Source organism: Egretta garzetta, unplaced genomic scaffold (genome assembly GCF_000687185.1).
Source record: "Egretta garzetta isolate BGI_Z169 unplaced genomic scaffold, ASM68718v1 scaffold5, whole genome shotgun sequence".
Lineage (NCBI taxonomy): Eukaryota > Metazoa > Chordata > Aves > Pelecaniformes > Ardeidae > Egretta > Egretta garzetta.
The window spans coordinates 1,332,585-1,351,441 of record NW_009259707.1 but is presented as its reverse complement, the minus strand read 5'-3'; the positions used below and the strand labels follow the sequence as shown (position 1 = coordinate 1,351,441).

At 36.8% G+C, this 18,857-nt stretch overlaps 1 protein-coding gene across 3 annotated transcripts in view; it reads left to right on the top strand.

Annotated features, from left to right (window-relative positions):
* GCC2 (GRIP and coiled-coil domain containing 2) overlaps nucleotides 1–18,410 on the top strand; it is a 28,154-nt gene extending 9,744 nt beyond the window's left edge. Inside the window, exons 9-22 of one of the 3 annotated variants that reach the window (XM_035894366.1) lie at nucleotides 160–279; nucleotides 1,688–1,852; nucleotides 2,254–2,358; nucleotides 2,957–3,119; nucleotides 3,674–3,774; nucleotides 3,914–3,991; nucleotides 4,699–4,836; nucleotides 6,857–6,978; nucleotides 8,792–8,968; nucleotides 10,440–10,657; nucleotides 12,104–12,298; nucleotides 13,106–13,245; nucleotides 14,071–14,272; nucleotides 15,444–18,410. In XM_035894366.1, coding sequence (XP_035750259.1) covers nucleotides 160–279; nucleotides 1,688–1,852; nucleotides 2,254–2,358; nucleotides 2,957–3,119; nucleotides 3,674–3,774; nucleotides 3,914–3,991; nucleotides 4,699–4,836; nucleotides 6,857–6,978; nucleotides 8,792–8,968; nucleotides 10,440–10,657; nucleotides 12,104–12,298; nucleotides 13,106–13,245; nucleotides 14,071–14,272; nucleotides 15,444–15,514 — 1,995 coding nt within the window. In that variant the 3' untranslated portion in view covers nucleotides 15,515–18,410. The other 2 variants (XM_035894365.1, XM_035894364.1) reach the window with 2 other exon arrangements.
* The last annotated feature ends 447 nt before the right edge of the window (nucleotides 18,411–18,857 follow it).

Genomic DNA, 18,857 nt, shown 5'->3' with positions numbered 1-18,857 from the left:
TGGAGTGATAGCTTTAATTTCATTCTGATATTTTTGATGTTGCAGTGACACTACTGATACAGTGAAATTGTAGGAAGATATGTAAGTGTCTGAGGTATAGAATGTGCTTATGCAATGTATATGGTAAAAAATGATGGGTTTGTGTTTGTTTATGTTAAGAATCTTTTGATGGAATATGATAAACAAGGAGAACAGCTGGATTCTGAAAAAGTAAGAGCAAATGATCTTGAACGTCAGATAGATGACCTCACAAGACAACTACAGGTGTCATCCCAGCAGGTCAGTTCTGTATGTGTGTCTGATCTATTGATAATTACATAAAAATTATTTTACCTATCGAGCTTAGGTTTTATTCATCTGATTGTTAGTATATATAGTTCCATAATCTAAGTGCATTTTGGATAGTGACTTGAAATTGTTTTGTTTTCTTTTTTTCAACATCTGATATCTTACCTGGCTGTGACAAAGGTAAATATATCTTGTATGTCTAGCTTTTCAATGGAAAGGGTTTAATTTACCCCAGATTAATTCACAGAAAAGAGCAGGTGATCAACTCTGGCTTCAGTTGGACATACAACTCTGCTGCATGTACCAGATGTAAAAACAAAACATCAACTATTTCTCTGATTTCACACCTACACTTCTCATGTACAGTAACCTTTAAGTGTTAAGTTTTTTTTATTCCATTTCTTAGACAAAATGTGGTTTTGTTATTTAATCAACAGAGTGTTTAAACATACTAAATTAATTGTGGTTTTTTGCATCTTTCACAAGGTTGAGACTTTAGGATATATTGTGGAGTACTAAAGTGGCATTCAGAAGAGTCTAAGATGGTAATTAAGCAGCTGTGAGACACATTTTTGCAAAGCTAACTGAAATGGGCTTGGGATTTAGGATTTAAACTCCCAGGCCCCTAACATAATTACACTGAAGATCCACCCAGGCCACTGTTTCCTTATAAATGGAAGCTAGTGGTGAATAGCATAGGAAGAAGTGACAAATAGTAGCATACAGTCTGCTGCTTATGCAGGTGTTGATTTATTCAAGTTTGTTACAAAGTATTTTCTAAACAAAAGCACTGTTTAGGTAATTGACAGCTTCTTTCACTTACACCTCGTTCTTAATCTGCATAATGGACACTGAGATAAAACATTGAAGGCTTCAAAATTAAATTTGTTAAAATAATTGCAAAAATAGCCCAGGTACAGGAGTTCTTACTATGTACTGATGTGATCTCATCGAAGTCTTGGTGGTGCTGCAATTAATTCTTTTTTTTTAGGAATTCATAGTATGGTCATTTATTTATAAATACAGCAGCTGTATTTGAAATGGGGAAATAAGTAGTCGAACCTTGCATATTATTGTGGGAGGAAGGTGATTCTTGCAGCAAGCATAAATGTTGAGGTCTTTTTTTCAGATTTCTCGTAATTCTAGCCATCTTAAAGAAAGCTGGGCAAATGAACTCTGAACAAAACTATCAAACTGTGCTAGTGACTTTCATTTAGCCTATTTCTTAATCTGGCTTAAAACAATTAAGATGGACAAGACTCGATCTGTACGAGTGCTGTTTGTAAGGGAGATGGATAGAAATCGGTGGGTTTTTTTCTAAACATAGAGAATATCTTACCTGTCAAAGTTGCACTCAAATTCAGCTTATGTTTTTATCTTTCTGCTGTGATCATTTCAGCATGATCAGTTACACTCTGCTAATGAAGACCTCCTGGCTCGTGTTGAAACACTGCAATGTAATGCGAAGCTGCTGGAAGCTCAGATACTGGAGATACAAAAAGCCAAGGCAAAGGCCGACAAAGAACTAGAAGCTGAAAAGCTTCTAAAAGAACAGAAAACAAAGGTAGTACTCTGCAGGGATGGCGAATGGGCTGAAGCATTACTTTTACTGGATGTGACTTCTGTTAGACTTCTGTGAACTGTGTTTTCATAGAGCAAGTTCCATACTTTCTCTTCTTGTCACTTAGTCTTTTTTGAAGGCTTGGTCTGTTCACTGAAAGAACTTTGCAAGACTGTCACTCAGAGTAGATTGGGGATTGTTAGAGAATGTGAAAAACACTTCATAATCTTCTGGGTTTTTCTTTAATTCCAAGTGATTTCGTAAAAAAAAAAACAAAAAAAAAAACCAAAAAAAACCCACAAACCTTATCTTTGTACAACCTAACTGTGTGTGCATAAGTATAAATATATGCTGACATGTATTTTGAAATTGGACTGCATAATTGAGAATTAGTTAAATTTCAGGAACACAGTGGTGCTCTCCGAGAAATGGAGGAGCTTCAGATGCAACTTCAGAAGGAGAAGAAACATCTGCAGAAAACTATGCAAGAACTAGAGCTGGCCAGAAAGGTAGAGTTGCTGTTCGTGATAGTGCTTAGCTGACTACCAAAGATTTTGGCTCATCTTGCTGTGTTGAATGCCTCCCTTTCTGTTCTGAGTATTTTAAAGCCCAAGGTTTGCAAAAGGGAAAACACAAGAGTTTTTACCCCTGGTTTTGTGTTTGGAGAACTGATGTGTGCTTTGAGGTTTGTTGAGCAGGTTTTATTTTTGTTTGTTTGTTTGTTTGTTTGTTTTAGCTCAGGTTATGTGGCCTGTCATGAGTAGAAATAGCAATACAATTCAGATGTCTGGAGTACTTGCATGGTGCGCAATTCAGAAGCTGCCCTTATTGTAAGGACTGAAGATGATAGAAATTAGTATCTGCAAAATACCTACTGGTAAAAGTGTTAAAACTAAAAACAGGTTTTTCAAAGCTTCTGGTTCTTGTTTGAAAACAGATTATTTACTGAGGATATGGAAACCTGAAGAAGTGTTGCTTGTGGATATGAATAGTTATAAAGTTATTACTAGATAGGCAATACTGGTTTTTAATATAATAATAAAAAAACCCCAATGTTAGCAGCCAAGGCAGATTGTAAGCTGTAACTTCATTGTGTGTAACTTGCAGGATGCTCAGAAGAGTACACTGATGGATATGGAAATAGCTGATTATGAAAGGCTAGTAAAAGAACTTAATCAGAAGATTACTGATAAAGACAGCAGAATAGAAGATCTTGAGCAAGAGACGGGGATTCAGAAACAGAAGCAAGAGACCCTACAGGAAGAAATAAGTGAGTAAACTATAAACAGCAAGAGTCTCTATGATGTAGTTGGTAGTGGTAAAAAACAAAATTCACAAACAACTCAAGTTGGTGAGTGAGAATAAAGTTTGCAGGGACTACTAAACAGTTACATAGTCAAAATTAACTTTTCCATAAAGGAAACTTTACTAGGTTACCAGTCACTTGATCTTGTATTCAGCAAATAAAAGCCAAATTGCCTGCCTGATAAACTGTGTTTCTTATCTCTTTAAGTTAATCGTAAATTCTGAAAGTTGGTGACTGATAGGGATTTTCATTCTGCCATACCACACTCTTACAACTTTACTAGTTAGGCTGTAGATAAAAATTTTATTTCTTCACATCCTTAGATGCTAGTCTTAACATAATTTCATTTATTTAAAGATCTATGTGGTACTTGGAAATAGGATACTAAACTTACCGTAAGCTACTTGTTTGGAGCTCTTGAGAAATCTGCCAGAACTTGCTTAAATATTTTCCAATATTTTTAAGGAAATATAGGAGGGGAAGTTTCCTTTGCATATAACTGTTATTCTCTGCATTAGAGTCGCTTCAGTCAACTATGCAACAGGATGAGGAAAGAAATGCCAAGATAAAACAACTCCTGGTGAAAACCAAAAAAGAACTGGCTGATTCAAAACAAGCTGTAAGTCCAGATATTAATGACTGTGTATGCCATTTTTAAAACTTAATTTTTAAAAAATGAGCTGGTAGCTGAATTAAGTTGCTGAGATTTAGATTGTTTTTTGGGTTTTTTTTAATAAACAGATAATTTTATCATGCAGGAAAATGATCATCTAATGTTGGAGGCATCATTAAAAGGGGAACTGGAAGCCAGTCAACAACAAGTGGAAGCCTATAAGGCAAGAAACTTCACTTCTTCTTTGTTAGTATAAAGCATCTTATTTAAGTAATAAGGGTGTGATCTGTTCTGGGCAGATGGAATATAGGCTGAAGAATGAAAAGGTGTTATTTTTTTTACTATGTTACTCTTTCTTTTTCTGAAATGAGTTTTGTCTGTTTACTGCTTTCCCCAAATATTTCCCCCGTGATGTTCTCTAAACAGGTTTACCCTTTCTCATTCCTCTTTCCTTTCCCTTTCCACCAAAAAAGAGGGCTGTGTAATTTGAAGCTTGTAACTGGGATAAGTTTTAAAATACTTTCTTTAAAAATGGAAGTTGCTCAGTTTAAAAACAAAAGAACGCAACATCGTCAGCAAAAATCTTAAGCATTGCCCATCTCTATAAATTTCGTTGGTTGGGCAGAACAGGAATTAAATGTAATGAAAAGTAGCAGGGAAAGGAAAAGAGGGGTTGGCTTTCTTAAATGTTGCCACCCCATCACTGTAATTTTATCTTCAATTCTCTCGTTAAACAACATCATATTTTTTTAATTAAGTACATGATAACCCGTGTCTATTTTTTATTCTATTTTTATTGGATTTTAATTTTATATTCACCAGTTCTGTGCAGGAAATACTGCAGTAGAATATTGTGTGCTCTGTGGCACGTCTCCTTGGAGAGGAAAGAAAAAATTTTGTCACAGTGAAATTTTCAACTGACTTTTTCAGATTCAAGTGGCTGTACTCACATCAGAAAAGCATAAAGTTCAGGAACACCTGCGAACTTCTTCAGAGCAACACCAGCGTACATTGAGTGCTTACCAGCAAAAAATTGCAACCTTGCAAGAAGAGTGCAGAGCAGCCCAGGTACTCTCATGGAAGAAGTAATGTCAGAGACTTTAGAAGGGAGATTTACTGCACTCTCTGCCTGCTTCTTTAAAAATATTTTGTGGATCTTTCAGTCTTGTCTTTTTGTCTGTCAAGAATTGGGAATTATCCCCGTACTTAATGTATTTGAGTGGTGGTATAGAGGACAAGCCAGACTCTGTCATGGTTGTCAGGTAGCACTTGCGGTAGAATGTCTGACTGCACTTTCATATTTCCAGTAGGGAAAACCTGTGGTGGTAGTGGGGAGTCAGAGTTCATTTAAGTGTGAGGGGGGAAGAAGAAGCCTTTAAAGAAAACCGGGGAAGAACAAACAGAAAAGGAATATCATTTTCTCCATATAAAAACAGTTAACACAGATACCGCTTTGGGGAAAAAAAAATGTGAAAAATATATTTGCAAGCACCTTTTAATATACTGCTATATGAGCAACTGCTTAATTGGCAGCTGAGTTGCCTGTGAAACTGACACTGTTGCGAGGTATTCATTATTTTGGGGCTTTTGTCCATATGACACTGTATTAGATGTTCCTGGAATCTAGTGTTTGCATTGGAAACAGACAGATTCAGAATATAGTAGGACTGTTATGTTCATACTATCTTTATGAAGATTACTGCACCACACTATAGCCCCTTTTGTATAATAGGTATGCATCCTGCAGATAAGTAACAGTTGAATGCAGCCTCTTGAAAAACTTTACATTTTAAAAAGGTGAACTGAAATGGACAAACTTTGTGGTTGCTGCTACAGGAGGCTTGCCTGAGTTATACTGGTAGACATGGATCATGGCAATGATCCAATGCATTCTTCATAACTGGGGACTTGCTGTAACCTATCCATGGTCGCTTGCTCCTTGATGTTGTGAAACCAGTCAGAGTGTAGATTTTCCATGATGGCATGGCTTGAAGCTGTTGGCAGATTAGTGTTCCTCCTTAGGTGCCCTACATCTAAAAAGTAGACATTATTACAAGGTTATTAATGAAGAAAAATTCTCTCCAAAGGAAAGGTGGATGCTAAAGCAGATAGGTTGGAAGGCAGATGTCATACTGACATTTAAGGCTGTGTACCTGAGCACCTAGAAGCATTCTAGCTCACATCGTTTGAGTGGAATAAGAGAGAAGGATTAATTTGAAGAAATGCCCACAAATATTACAGACTCTGGAAAAGCTGCAGCAGTGGCTAGTCAGTGTCAGCACTGTGGAATATTACTCACTAGTTCAGCTGAAGAGAAACTTTCCAAAAGCCTCCTTTTGGAGATGAGAACATCTTAGTCATCTCAAGGATGACTACCAAATCCATGAGCTTCTCCTAAGATACAAGAATGAAAACCTTCATCTGTGTTTTCTTAGAAAAATATGGAACATGAGTACTTGAAGGATGGGAATAATTTTTGCTGTATAGTGTACAGTCAAGGATGAAGCTATGTTGTGAGGTAATTTTCTGTATGTCCAGAAAAACTCATGTATCAGCTGAACTTAGAAGACAGACCAAACACCCTTACAATCAACTAGAATATTATATCTTGTGCTGTGTAATACCATTACAAGACTGACTTAATTCCTCAAAATGATGCATAACTTTAAGGCATATTAGATTTTTGTCACCTGGGTAATATAAATGGAAAACAGAACTATCCCATTTATTTTTCCTTCACCTTTGCCTTCCTGTAAAGCTGTTTGATAGAACCCCTTGCTTGTGAATCTCTGCTGAATGTGATTTTTTAATTTGCTAGTATTCTTTCTTTTCTTTAATACTGGTATGTTGAAAATCAGTGTCTCTTTTTTTTAAAAAAAAAAAGCTGCACACTTTATGATACTCAATTAAAGTCTAAAGAAACACGATCTGTTATGATAGTCACAATTTTAATTATCCACTTAAAAGAAGAAAATGCAACAGGAGGTTCTTTTTTTTTTTTTCCAACTAAGGTGCATTTCATTTTAGACAAATAAGGGAGAAATAGTCAATAGTATAACTTATTAAGGGTTTGTTTTCTGTGTGATAGGCTGAACAAGCATCTGTTACATCTGAATTTGAGAGCTACAAAGTCCGTGTTCATAATGTTTTAAAACAGCAAAAGAATAAATCTGCTTCTCAGACAGAATCTGAGGGAGCCAAACAAGAAAGGTAAAACTATGATTTTCATATACATACAGAAAAATACTGATATGTGAGTTATTGTGCTTGCCTTTACTAATTTCTGACCAACAAGTGAGTTCCGATATTTAACTCTTTGCTTGAGTAAGGAAAATATCAGAAAGGAGGCAGTTTGCTTCCCCAGTTACTTTGGTTTAAAAAAAAAAAAACAAAACCAAACCCCAAACCAGCCTCTTTATTTCTGTAAACTTTATCTGATCTGTCACCTAACTGTGGCTCTGCCTATCTGAACAGAAGAAAGATCATCAATTTGTACCATGGTGGTACTGTGTTAGTTTCCAGTTCTTTGATTTGTTTTTTTTGACATTTATGCTTGTGTAGATTACCTGTTCTTACAGTCAGAGGGAGAAGTAAGGTGTTAAGATTCTCATGAGCTGAAATTAGCCAGCATCTTTTATGTAGACTTGACATGTAATTTTCTCTGACGTAAAGTATTGTAGCAAAGCACCATTTCCAAGAAGAAAAGAGCAGATTGGTACTGTTCAGCTGAGCTCACTTTGAACTTCTTCAGGAAGGAATGGTTTAGTGTAGGCAAAGCTTTGGCTGCCAATTCGAGCATCAGTTCCAGCAGATTACAAAATACTTACCAGCTGTTATACGAGGAAAGACTTGGGGGGGAAAAAAAAGTTACCCTGCCAAAAGTTCCCTGAAAATCATTTAAGTATAGTCGTAAATCAGGTAAATTCAGATTCACTTCAGAAAATGCCTGAACCCACTGCAAAAGTAGATCAGTTTCCGTAAGTTATTTTTGTAAGTTATTGATAGCTGTCCATGGTGACAGCCTGGGTGTTTATGCATGAGATGTCAAAAGTAACTTCTGACACAGATCTTAAAACAGTACGTGCAATTGCTGCTGAAAATCCACCAGAGGGAGACCTGTGCTTTGTTAGAGGACTTTGGTTTTATGGTTGGTTTGGGTTTTGTTGGTTTTTTTTAACACATCTACCCCTTCTTTTCTTTGAAGCAAGCAAACTGCAAGAATTGCATTTCTTTGTGTCTCCCTTTTGCAGAATTTCAAGAAGTTCTGGTGTTGTTTTTTTCCAGTGTAACCCTCTTTCACAAAAACCTAAGTGGACAAGTAATCAAGCAATAAACAGATGAAAAATAGTTTTCAAAGAAATTATTTACAAGTTTCAACTCTAAGGCTTAATGAGATATACAGTTCATGAGATAATGGAGATGTCTGCATATATCAATTTAGAAAGCATAAAAGGATAATGTGTGTGACTTAAGACTTTTGATTTGATTTTGATTAAGACTGATTTTGATTTATGTCTGACCAACAGGGTTTATCTGTTTTTATGGATTGATGTTGCTTTCTAGTCCTTTGCTCAAAATCTCCTCCAACCATTTGTCTCCTGTATTGTCTCATTGAACTGATACGCATTTCCTAAACAAATAAAAAACCCTCCAATGCTTTCAAGAAGCAATTTTTTCTCCTATCTGCATCCCACATATTATTGTTCTTCTGTCTTGTTCCTCCAGACCAGCTTGAAGTAGAAAGTGGTAGCAGTCACACTTTCTACCCCAATAATTGTTCCCAGCAGTTCAGATGGGATGTGATAAACCTATTCGTACCTATATTGAAACCCAGTCAGAACTTTCCTAATTGTTTCTGCTGCAGTCACATTCTGAGATTATTTTGGTTATGGTGCTGTATTGATTTAATTAATAAATAAGCGATATGGATCAGCTATACATAATATTGTGGATATAATACAGGTACTGAAATAATGTAATTCTTTTTAAATGCATGTTGTTTATTTCATTTTTCCCTTTGCAGAGAACAGTTGGAAATGGTGATAGATCAACTTAAAGCTAAGCTGCAAGATGCTCAGCATAATTCACAGATTAATGCCTCTGAACTCCAGGCATTGCAGTCTGAACACGACACCCTGCTGGAAAGACACAATAAGATGCTGCAAGAGACTGTTGCAAAAGAGGCTGAACTCCGTGAAAAGTATGGTCTGCTGATGAATAGATATAGATATTTTTGAATAGATACAGATATTTTATTTTGTGTGAACTTTAAGGGCTGGGCATTTAGTGACCTATAACTGTACTTCCCAAAGAGAGGGCATAACTGTTGAGAAAGTTAAAGGAATTTTTTCCAAAAGGAGTGTTTGCTATTTTTCATCAGCCTTCAGAATTTTCAGCAATGAAAATGAAGTAGTAGCTGATCAGGGAATTTGAGATTCCTGCAAGCTTTCTACCTGTCAACTATCAGATTTAAAAACTAACTTTTCTTACCCACGTTGACTATTTTTAAGTCCAAGGCTCAGCACTCAGTTCGTGTTGGACTGCTCAACTAAATTGTATGGATGTTTCCTGTTAGAAAAATAAGGTAGTTAAATGTAGAGCAAGCAATTTCACTGACACAATATCCAGTCCTTCGTCCACCAAGTACCTTTCTTACAGGAAGTGCTGCTTTTTCAGTCTGTGCTTGCCACAATCTTAATCTGCTGTTTCTTTCTAAATGAAAGGAACCTGTTCAACCTGTATCACTTCTTGAAAAATCACAAGTACCTAATACTTGAGCTTTTCAAAAAGGGTCTTTTCTTCTCTATTTAGGGTACAAAGAAGTTCCCATGAAATATTCATTAGAAATGACAGTTGTAGGAACTGTTGACTTCCTGTCTCTATCTTTGTAATCTTATCTGTTCCTGATAGCCACACGATGATTCATTGTAATCAACTAAACTATGTCCTTTTGCATTTTTCTGGAAACAACCCATATCACAGCAGGTTCCCTTTGTACCCAGAGAGATGAGCTCTTTGCTGCTCTGGCTCTATTTAAGTTTGTATGCTTATAAGGGCAAGTCCTATGCTTAGTCTTTCCATACATGCACTTGTTTAATTGCTTGTGACAGTTTTGTCTTGCTTCTGGAGTACCTCCAAACCAAGTACAACTGACGTGTTACTGACACTTTTCTTGCTAATAACTACACTCTTCTGTCCTCTTTTGCACTAGAAGTTGAAGCTTAAAAACCCTAAACTTAGCTTCTTAGAAACTTATGTTTTTAGAAGTCCTGCATAAATGTTTGGTAAATAAATGTTAAAGGAAGTGGAATATAAGGTAAGTGACCTGTATGTCACTATATATGTATAAAAACAGTTATGTTGCAATTTTAGAATTTAAGAATGTTTAGACCACAGTGTCTCTAATACTTTCATTTTTTCCCAAAGATGTGTTCTGAAATAGAAATCGAGTTTATATAGCACAGTGCATTCATACGATAAGTAGTAAATGTAACTTTCTCAGTCTTTTCCCTGTAAAAAGAGAATTTAAGTGGAAAAAAGTTTCATAGTCATTCTAAGATAATCACAGACATGAAAATTGAAAACTACTGTAAACTCTAAAAATTTTGAAACGTAAAACCAACAGTGTTTTGCTGTTCATTTCTTACATTTTGTATGTATGCTGTTCTCAGGCTCTGCACAATACAGTCTGAGAACATGGTCATGAAAACAGAGCACACCCAGACTTTGAGTCAGCTGACAGCCCAGAATGAAGCTCTGCGGAACAATTTCAGAGATCAGGTCAGAAACTTGCAAGAAGAGCACAGGAAGACAGTAGAGACACTTCAGCAGCAACTGTCCAGAGTAGAAGCTCAGCTATTCCAACTCAAGAGTGAACCAAGCACTAGAGGTAATTTTCCGTCGTAATACCAGGTTTTCTTGGGTTAGATTCAGACTCAGGTACACAAATTTGTATCTAAAACTTGCTTATAGTGAGTGGTTCTGTAATACACCAGAAACTTTTTCTGGAGAATTTGCAGCGTGCCATATCAATCTACTGATACCAAGTAAAGAACATGTCATTGTTACTACTATCCCTTCAGAATCTTAAGGCACTTGAATGCATCCAGAGGAGGGCAACAAAGCTGGTGAAAGGGCTGGGAAGCATGTCCTATGAGGAGTGGCTAAGGACTTCGGGCTTGTCTAGTTTGGAGAAAAGGTGGCTTAAGGGTGACCTCATTGCTCTCTTACACTTTCCTGAGGAGGGGAAGTGGAGAGGGAAGTGCTCATCTCTTCTCTCTGGTATCCAGTGGCAGGATGCATGGGAATGGCTCAAAGCTGCATCAGGAGAGGTTCAGGCTGGATATTAGGAAGCATTTCTTTACCAAGAGGGTGGTCAAACACCAGAACAGGCTTACTAGAGAGGTGGTTGATGCCCCAAGCCCATCAGTATTTAGGAGGCATTGGACAATGCCCTTAACAACAGGCTTTAACTTCTGGTCAGCCCCAAAGTGGTCGAGCAGTTGGTCTAGGTGATCGTTGTAGGTCCCTTCCAATAGGAACTGTTCTGTTCTGTTCTAGAATCTGCATCGCTGTTATCTCTTCTGCAGTTCCTGCATTGTCAGACAGATGGAGGGAAATTACTCTGTGAATATTTGGTGCTCTTCCTATAAGTTTGTCTCAGATTTTGGAGTATACTGGACCTCTGCCTCCAGCATGAGGGGGAAAAAGCTAAAGAAAAGTGTATTGAAAGCTGTTTTAACAATGTTTGTTATTGGTATACTTGCCCTTTGATCCCTCTTCTAATTTAAGATTTTACTGTGTTTAAGCTCAAGTGCTATTTTTATATCTGTAAAGTTACTAATTAGGATGCAGTTGGACATTTGCCAAGCAGCAGTAACAGTTTTTAAGTTCTTACTCTTTCCATATGTTACTGAAGCAGCAGGATAGTGCACACAGTGTTAGACCAGAACAATTTACACCTCCCGCAGGACTGGTTGGAAAAAAAAAAAGCTAATTCTGTTTTGCATTAAAAACACTTTCACACTCTTGTCATAGCTACAACACATCTGCAGGGAGAGTTGCATGAAGGTTTCATAGTCACTGAAATAAAAATTGCCAATCAAGTTTGGATTTAGAAACAGGCTTTGATTGGAATGGTCATTTGGAGGTGAAAGGCTGTATTTTCTATTATAAATATTATGTGTGTATCTGGCTTTCTCCCTTTTTTTTCACCTTTCCTCCCCTGCTTTTCGAAGACTGTTTTATGTATTGCTCTCCAGTCCGAGACAGTCACACCTATGAGATAGCCCTACCAATTTCATTCTGATGACAAACATCAGTGAGTATCTTTCAGGGCCAGCTGTTTCAAATCCAGCAATGAAGAACCTAAGAGAACGGCGAAACACTGACCTTCCTCTTCTCGATGTGCACACTGTAGCTAGGGAAGAGGGAGAAGGTATGGAAACAACGGACACGGAGTCTGTCTCTTCAGCCAGCACCTATGTACCATCCTTGGAACAACTTCTGAACTCCCCGGAATCAAAACTTGGTAGGTAGAACATGTGGCTTTTTGGAGCTTTACGTAAGTTGCAGAAGTTTGTACCCTCAAAATATCTGAGAACATTGTGTTTTCATGCTTTTAGGTGCAAGACACAGTTCTACTTAAGTGCCACTGAGTTTACACTATCCTGAATTTCTGTAGGAGTTTTGTCCTTGAGTAAAGAGTAACAATAAAACATTGCTACAGGTTTTAGTGATTTAAAGATGTCATAATTGTGACTTTCTAAAGGGAAAAGACTGCAAGTCAGTGAATAGTTACAGAACTTCTTGTGTTCTGGACTACTCTCTACTAGAGACAGTTAAGTGCTGATTTAACTCTTGTTAATGAAGGGATAAAATGTCTGTTCATCTTAATGTGGCTTATTAGAACAGGAATTTATTCATAGTTTTTTTCTAGGAAAATTAAAGCCAGCATGAAGAACAACGTTCTAAGAGTCCCCCCAAAAGCTGAAAAATATATGGTAGCATCTAATCATGTTTTAAAAGTCTACTGAATGCTTTATGGAGAACTGTTGGAAATCTCCATCTATGGGCAGTAAACAAGGGGTAATTAAAACCATGTATCTTGACGTACTTGGAAGGGGATTGGCAAATCAGTTCTAATATTCTTATATATACAAAAATAGATCAGAAGACAAGCATGCAGCAGCAATGATGCCTGTTAATTCTGCAGTCTGACTTTGTATGGATTTTGTTTCTTAAGAAACTGCATTAATCAGGTTCTAATGTTAAGTTAGTATAAAGTAGATGCAAGTGCTTTTTCCTTCTCTCAGTTTTCTTTTCCAATTAATTGCAGAACCATCTCAGTGGCAAACAGAACTCACCAAGGATGAACTGATTCAGAAACTAAACACAACAGCTAAGAGTGCTGATCACTTGAATGAATTACTTCGTGAATCAGAAGCAACCAATGCGATCCTAATGGAACAAATAAAGGTTAGCAGACGTGCAGGAAATGTGGGGACAGATCTGATTTCTATGCTTTGTTTCTTAGGCCAAATGTTTAACACCAACTATGTTTCAGAAAAATCTCAGTCTATAAAAATCTGGTGATGCAAAACTTAATTTTGGAAGAGCTTTTATTCCACAGGACTAATTAGTGCTTCCAGAGTTGACTTCAGGTTTTGGGGTTTTGAGTTTTTCCCCCATAGAGGGGGAGGTAGAAGCTGCTACAAAAAAACCCTCAAGTTTAATGTTTGATGGAGTGCCTTTACTGTTTTCACTTAAATAAAAGCAGTAAATCCAAGGGAAAGCATTGTCTGGTTTCTCTTCCTGTAACCCCTTTTAGCTGTCTTAAGTTAAAAGAAGATACGTGTTTAGAGATACGTGTACTAATAGAGCTTGGTATGACTTGATGGTACTTCTCTGAGTTTTCTGAAAACATTTTTGAAGCTAGCGTATTCTCTAAACATGCTAAGCTTTCTTTTATAAAATGTTTTTTAATGAATGATAAAATTAAATTTTTGATCCACATTGCTTATTTAACAGTTCAACTCTTTATCGCTGAAATTGAATGGTTAGTACCGTGTATCATTGTAACTACTGCACAGATTTTATCAAAAAAGGTTTATTTTTGATCAATAAGAAGTTATTTCTGGACAACATTATCACGTGTTCAAGTTCCACTGGACTTTTTGTCCAGAATATTATTATTCTTGAAGCATGCTACATAATTAGTTTTTTAGCTCTTCAAAAGACCTTTGTTCAATTGCTCATTATATGAAGCAAACAATATTGCCTATTTTTTTCCCTCATCTGTAGCTTCTTAAGAATGAAATAAGAAGATTGGAAAGAAATCAAGAGAGAGAAAAGTCTGTGGCTAATCTAGAATACTTGAAGAATGTTCTATTGCAGTTCATATTTCTAAAGTCAGGAAGCGAGAAAGAAAGGCTGCTCCCAGTAATAGACACCATGTTGCAGCTCAGCCCTGAAGAGAAGGGGAAGCTAGTTGCAATTGCCCAAGGTAGGTGGTGGTCAAAACATCACAAAAAAAGGAAAAGGGGGAACAAAGGCAACTGAAGTTCTGTGCTTTCTTTTATGTAGACCTTTGAGAAAAAACAAAGCTTAGCAGCATAATGCCAGTGAGCTAGCAATAAAACCATTTTGCTCTGGTGGGAAGTTACTATTCAGTTTTCAGAAAACAGAACAAATACCCAAAAATACAAATAAAATTAAGGTAAAATGTAATTTTGTCTGAAACATGCACATTTTAGGAAGGTGATAGTAAGTTGTAAAGATTTAATGTGTTCATATTTTGAATAGAGTTAAAGATTTCTGTCAAAGTGACCTTAAAATAGAAGTTGCTATAAACTAATTACTTTCTTGGCAGATGTTCTAAAAAGGTAATTAAAGTGGTGTTCTCAAGGCAGTACTGCAGATCTAATTTTAATTTCAGTATGTTAACTTTAAAAATCTCTTCAAGAAAATACGCTTTTTGTTTAAGAAATAAAAGAACTAGGGAAGGAAAGTAAAAGAGTTAAGCCTTTGCAAGATATTAACGCAAGAGCTGACTGTATAATAATGTTCTGGCTCCTCTTCAAATACTCTCTTTGAGCATTTGTCACGTGAAAAACACTTTTTAAGGTATTGTTTGTCACTTCTCAGTAACAACCTCTAGCTTCTTGTACTTCATTAGCAACTGACCTAGACTTTATTTTAAAATTAATATAAAGAGTAGGTACCATGTGTGTGTGTATATATATATATGTGTGTGTATAGATATATAAACACTTAACATTGTGAACAAAATCACATGAATAAGGAAACTGGCAAAGATCTGCATTCCATGATAGGCTTTGCATTTGGAAAGATGAGTTATAAATGAAGTCCATAGTGTTTTGATCTTGTTCTGGCACTCTAATGAACACTGATTGGATTTTTCTGGAGAAAGATGATAAATGGTGTCTTTAAAACATCCTTAAGTACCCAACGTAAAGTAGACGTGGTGATGAAACCCATGAACATATCTGTGGAAGCCCAAGAGTGATTATTAAATGTTACCTCCTGAACAAGTGTGCAAGGACAGCATTTGAAAAAGGACCGGGGAGGGCTGGGAAACAAGGTCATGTAACCAAATGATGCAATATCTTACATAATAAACTTAGTTTAATATATGGGATTTTTTCTTCCTTCAGGTGAGGAAGAGAGTACATCACGGCCCTCCGGGTGGGCTTCGTACCTCCACAGCTGGTCGGGACTTCGATGAGACAGTGGAAACGCTGAATCTTTAAACACATTCCACAGCTGCAAAAAGAGAAATCTTAATGTAGAAGAACAATCTGTTGGTGTTGTAGCATTGAACTACAGGTTTTTATTTCTGTGTGTTATTTTCAGCTTTTTGGGCTCTTCTAAGAAAGAAGCCCTCGGTAACTCTGAAAGACTGTCCTATATTATGCTCTGACAGCAGTGAACTATTCCTCTTGTGTATGTTAAAGCTGATGATCAGAAGTATAATGAGAAGTGACAAATTAACTGCAAATTGCTTGGAAACAGAATTTGACAAACCTGTGATGGCTCTTTTGATATTGATTTAAAAACTTGATCTAATACAGTAACTGGAATAACTAGACTTAAAGCATTTTGAAGTGTTTACAGTTTCTTTCACGTATTTTTGTCAGCTTGCTAATCTATATGGTTAGTCTTATTCTCTGCATGTTGAAGAATTTAAAATTGAGTTATTTCCTCTCTGGTAAAGCTTACAAAATGTAAGATCATAAAGAAACAGAAATGGCATTTTCTGCTTTGACTTGACTAAATTTTTAGTCTTGGTTATATTTTCTTTGCAAAAGCTGGATTGAAAATATGAAGGCGGTGGTCCACAAAATGTAGAGGGTACCTAAAACTACATGAAATACAATGCTCGGCACATCTGGGGCATGGTACTGTAGTAGAGATTAATGGCATCTATGGAAGTCTGGGGATAGTACTCCAAGAATCAGAGGTTATAAGCAAGCTAGCTGAAGTTTTGGGAGAAAGGGCTTAAGCTATGGTTGTTTAACCCGAGGTTGGAAGTTTGTGTTCGAGACCAGGAAGAAATGTTTCGTTACTGTCGTGATGTCTGTACTTAGATGAAAAGACTACTCGTGCTGACTCGGTCATACTGAAGACACTAAAGGAAGAATTTGAATCTGTAGGTCAGACTCCTGACAATAACTTCTGAGAGAAAAGGATGGAACTTTTGTCAATAGATGCATCTCTTAAATGTTCTAATGACTGAAGAGGTTATATTCTTCTCTCACTTCTCTGTGTTTGCACATGCCATTTGCACAAATCTTATGCACAGATGAGATAATCGCTGTTCTAGGTTATTCAACAGAATGGGGTTTGTTTCCAAGAAAAATACGTCTCTGCCGTAGAATTACTTTTTCTGTTATCAACACATCACCTTGTTTTAGCTTCAGTCTTTTTTCCCTTTTTAGTTCATGCTGCCTTTCACCATCTTAATTTATTTGTAAGTTATTAAAATGCATACATGTGTTTTTAAACCTCGCTTACCTTCCAACAAGGGTCTTTCCACCTTTTTCACTCATCTTCTCATGCTCTCTGTGCTGTTCTACAGTGAATCATGCCCTGGTATACATGGCAATATGAAACAGTATTCTTCCTTTCCTCTCTCTCTCTTAGTTGAGGCTCTGAGGAAATGATGCTCATTCCTTTAATACTACCTTATTTGGGACTGAGAGTAATCTGGACAGAAGAACAGCAGAAGGGCAGCACATGTTGAGAATAAACTGTTTAGTAACTGTGCTTTTTGTTTAGTTTTTTGTTTCTTGTATATATTTCAGTACACAGTCAACAAAGCCAACAGGCTTTATTTAGATACTTTAATTCCTTTCCACAGTCTTAAGCACCTTCCCCCCACCCCCTCCGATACGTGTTCGAACCAGAATCTTATGGTTTGTGCTACCAGTGAAAACATTCTCTGTGGACTTTCAGATCACAGAACTGATAAATGGTAGTCTGGGGATGAGTCTTTTAGGCATCTGTAGCTTGGAAATGTAGACAGCAAACATGAGGCTATGTTTAGACTTTCTTGTATTTGCTTTTGAAACAATTACAGTATCTTCAACATTCACTCTTTGCTCCAGATCTCGGATACTGAGTTCTAATTCTTTATTCACAGCTGGGTTTGGTTAGTGTCACTCAAAAGAATGCCAAAACGGAGTGACAGGAGAGATTTGAAATATGCATAAACATAAGTGCAAGTCATTCTCCTGCTGTGATTTTAAACAATGGAAGCACATGAGTGGAAGAGCGCGACTTTGTCTTACTTATTCAAACTCAGTTTGCAGCTGACCTGATTTAGTCTCTTCTGCACGATGTCTGCTCAGCAATCTCTAAGGAGCTGTGACAAGTTCCTTTTAAAATGCACGTATTTCAGAACTGTAGATTATTTAACATTGTAAGCTGTGAATAAATGTATGCAAATAACAGACATCCCTGGCTGTATGAAATACCAGTTGCTTATTGACTTCTTTCAGGTCTGAGTTGCATGCTCACTGTTTTCAGTAAAACTCAAGTATTGTACTTATGAATGTAGTGGACACTTCTTGCATTACTATATATTTTTTTTTTTTACAACGGAAGATTAAGATCTCAATTAATGTAAAGATATTTTAATAACTGCTACTAAACTCTGTTCTGTTGCTAAGACTGCCAGAACTTACCTTTGTGGCAATAAACTGTCTGTAAGCAAATATATCAAAATTTAATATACTCTTGCAGTAAATGGCATAGAAGAATGTGGACTGAAAGCAGGATTATTTTGCATAGAAAACTTTTTATATGTCATATATTTGCATTTGTAATGTACAGCACTGTAGCTGTGATTTGCTTTCAAAAAGCAATTTAAAATTGTAACTAGTATTGCTGCTTCTTGATATACTGTGGCGCTCTTTTTTGGAAGAGTGCTGTGCTGACTTTGCTTTCTGGTTCTTTTGTTTGTTTTCTTCACAGTGCCATATTTTGTTAGGACATTTCCCAGAAAATATTACCCCTGCCCAAAGAGTTTACAAGCTTAGGACCAAATTTTCCTCTTCTATCAGCTTGCCTTCAGCCCAAGCTTAATGAGAGCATAATTTAAAAAAAAAAAAAAAAAAAAAGACTCTACTGTCACTATGCAGAGTATATGTTAATTAAAAAACAAAAACGGGAGTGATTCTGAGTTCACAGGCCTGTGTGTGCACTGTAGCTGCACTTTTTAAGTACCTGTACTGGCTGTACTGGAAACAAGTCGCGTGCCATCCGTGTTCCCTTTGCCCAGCAGGGAGACCCATCTGTGCAAGCAAAATCTGCTCCATTTGAACAGCAGGAAGACCAAAGCTTGTCAGGCTGCAGTGTAGACGTGACCAGCTGGATCTGGGGTTCAGGATGGCCAAAGGGAACCCGCATTAGAAGTGATCCATGGGAGAGTAGAGTTGCTTTTTTTCCTTTGTGACCCTTCTTCCCCAAAGCATAATTGAGAGAATACAGGGCTAGATGACTTTCTAAATTTAAATTTTCCTTTAGCTCTTGCCCTCTGTCCTTTTGCTTTGATAACAGATGATACA